We start from the raw sequence: 2,992 nt of genomic DNA on the forward strand, positions 1-2,992 counted from the left end.
CTACGTGCAACGCTACCAAAATCCTACGCTGCCAGCCGCCATTGCTTTCGCGGCTCCACTGTTGCACGCTTACACTAATATATATTGTGCAACACACTTATAATATGTATATACACTAAGTTGCGTGTACCCGCGTTTACGTGCGTGTACCCGCGTATACGTGCGTGTACGTGCGTGTACGTGCGTGTACCCGCGTGCACGTGCGTGTACCCGCGTGTACGTGCGTGTACCCGCGTGTACGTGCGTGTACGTGCGTGTGCCCGCGTGTATCTCCGTGTACCCACGTGTACGTGCGTGTATCTGCGTGTACGTGCGTGTACCCGCGTGTACGTGCGTGTACCCTCCCATAGAAACCGACGCAAAAACCATGATTGTTCTTTGATTGAAATGTTTAAACGGCTCCGCCAATTGTTGAGCCGAAAGCAAAAAGTTAGGCGCGGGGCGGGGTTATCTGCCTGCCCCACTCCGCCGGAGAGTAAGAATGGCTAACTATCGGCCGGGGTATATGGCGTCTTGATAGCGTGCAGGCGAAATACAAAGAAAATCTCTATGTTATGCGCGCACATGGACTCCGTTTTTATAGTCTTTGCTAGATCTATTAAACTTGATTAAATATAATTATGATCCTAATCGCTCTACTAGAATAGGCAACGCTGTAGAATACTCTAGCATTTCAAGAATGTCAGGCGTGTATTCCCCGCTGTGTCTCTTCTCGCTATCTAAAGCTTACGCAGGTTCAATAACGGAGCCGATGCTAGAGGGTGAACCGAGCATGCTAAAACAACACAGGTACGCGGGAAGAGGTGAGAGCGGCAGCTTTGAAATTATGCGGAGCAACAGGGAAAATCTAAAGCGCAAAAAACACGACTCGCATTTTTATGAAATCTACTTACAACCGCTGGTGCTCTCATTAGCTTTTCCAGCATTCGTCGTCACTGCGCATTATTTATAGCACTGAATTCGCCGATCGCGAAATGAACCACTCGCGAAATTGTCCGTAAAGTCTGAATTCGCGAAAATATCTGTACGCGAAAAATATGGCGTATACAGTATCTCCTGCGGTACTAGCTCTGGAACTATAGCGCTTCGCTCTGCCACAGGTTATAGTTCGGGAGCTACTGCGGTACATGCACGTACACAAACAAACCCGTGTCGTACTATAGAGTGTACGTCACACACCGCGCAATTCGCCCAGCGCGTGGCGCATGAGTAAACACCGCCTCTGTCTTAATCATTGTTGTAGTGAAACTGGATAACAGGAGATCTATTGCAAGGTGCAATTACTGAGAAAATCCGGCGTGAAAAACACGTGAAAAACACGTGATATGACATCGCGTGCGCCGGGTGAGTCATACGGTCTTCAGATACTATTGATCAGTTATTCTCATCTTACCTCTCGACTATGTGATGGATACGTTACAATAATGCACAATGTTGAAAGCGCTAAGTCACTAATCGCGTTTGTATTACCTCCAGCGTTACCTGATAACGTCGTACGATGTGTCGCAGTTGTCTCTCTCTCTCTTCCCCACCCCTTCTCTCTCTCTCTCTCTCTCTCTCTCCTCTCTCACGCACAACGCACAACGCACAACGCACAAATACACACGCGGACCGCAGCCACGCACACAACGCACCGCACGCAACGCACGCACGACAACAACACACGGCGCACGCACGCATCGCCCGCCACGCTACATACACACAACACACACACACACACACACACACACACACACACACACACACACACACACACACAGCACAATATTAGTCTCGGGGAAATATTACTAAAAAGGGCTTGCTTATTCGCTTATCGATGCTTGTGAACGTAATCGCTAATACTAGTAATAATCACGTTGATAGTATTAGCAGCTCTCATTCAATATAACCCCTCATACGGTACCCGCTTCGCGCTTGTAAGTTGTACGTTTTCGTTACATTACCGGCGGCGCATCACCTAATTGGATTAAACTACTAGTACTACTACTACTACTACTACTACTACTACTACTACTACTACTACTACTACTACTACTACTACTACTACTATTAGTAGTAGTACTAGAGCTAGATTAAACGTAGCTCTAGTAGTACTAGTACTAGCAGTAGTACTATAGCCCGCTTTCATTAACTGCCGCAGGCCTAGTACTACTACTAGAGCTAGATTAAACGATAAAGAAAATATCGCATTAATATGCTCCTTACCAGTAGAGCTAGCAGGAAGAGTCGCGAGGCTGCCAGCCGCATCCTTCGCCACATGCCGGCTGTGTATGCGTGAGAGTGTGTGTCGACGTCAGCTGCTGCACTCAAGCACGGTGTCCGTCCTTGCCCCGGGGGCCCGTCAGTGCTTCACAGTCTACCGCTGACCTTTATGAAATCCGACGGCACTGTCTCTAGCGTACGCGCTCCCCCTATGCGCGAGAATGCGGCGAGCTTTCACTAAAAACGTCAGTTTCACTATGTGCCGAATTCTTTAAACTTGTTCATGTTGGGTTCCCGCGGCCCAGCAACTGGTGGCGCGCTAGCGACCCCGGGAGTATTTATCCAGTCAGCGCGGCCGGACCTCACCGCGGCGGGGCGCTGCTGTCGCGCGTTATCGAATACTAATAGCTACCAGCGGAGTTCTGGCGGCAGCGGCCCGAGTGGCTGTCGATTCCAATACTTAATGCGCTGTCTGCAGCGGGGAGTATGGCGGAGTAATTCCGCTGGACTACTCGGCGAAAGTTGAGTCTTTGTATTGATCGCCAAGCGAGCAGCCTCGCTGATGGTCTAAGGCCAAATTGTCGACGGTTGGCAACCGGTGGTAAACCAGGCTGCCAGCTGCTGGTGGTAGTGCTGCTGCTGCTGGTGGTGATGGTGCTGCTGTTGCTGCTGTTGGTGGTGGTGGTGGTGGTGGTAGAGGTGGTGCTGGTGCTGCTGCTGCTGGTGGTGGTGGTGTTGCTGCCGCCGCCGCTGCTTCTGCTACCGGTGCTGAGCGAGGGTAGTAGCTAGT

General features: G+C 50.3%; 1 protein-coding gene across 1 annotated transcript in view; it reads right to left on the minus strand.

Annotated features, from left to right (window-relative positions):
• LOC106804874 (ADAMTS-like protein 3) overlaps positions 1-2,841 on the minus strand; it is a 107,107-nt gene extending 104,266 nt beyond the window's left edge. The window contains exon 1 of the mRNA XM_014806242.1: positions 2,206-2,841. Coding sequence (XP_014661728.1) covers positions 2,206-2,259 — 54 coding nt within the window. The 5' untranslated portion in view covers positions 2,260-2,841. The remainder of the gene's footprint in view (positions 1-2,205) is intronic.
• Positions 2,842-2,992: the final 151 nt, after the last annotated feature.

This window comes from Priapulus caudatus, unplaced genomic scaffold, assembly GCF_000485595.1.
Source record: "Priapulus caudatus unplaced genomic scaffold, Priapulus_caudatus-5.0.1 Scaffold91, whole genome shotgun sequence".
NCBI classification, from domain to species: domain Eukaryota; kingdom Metazoa; phylum Priapulida; class Priapulimorpha; order Priapulimorphida; family Priapulidae; genus Priapulus; species Priapulus caudatus.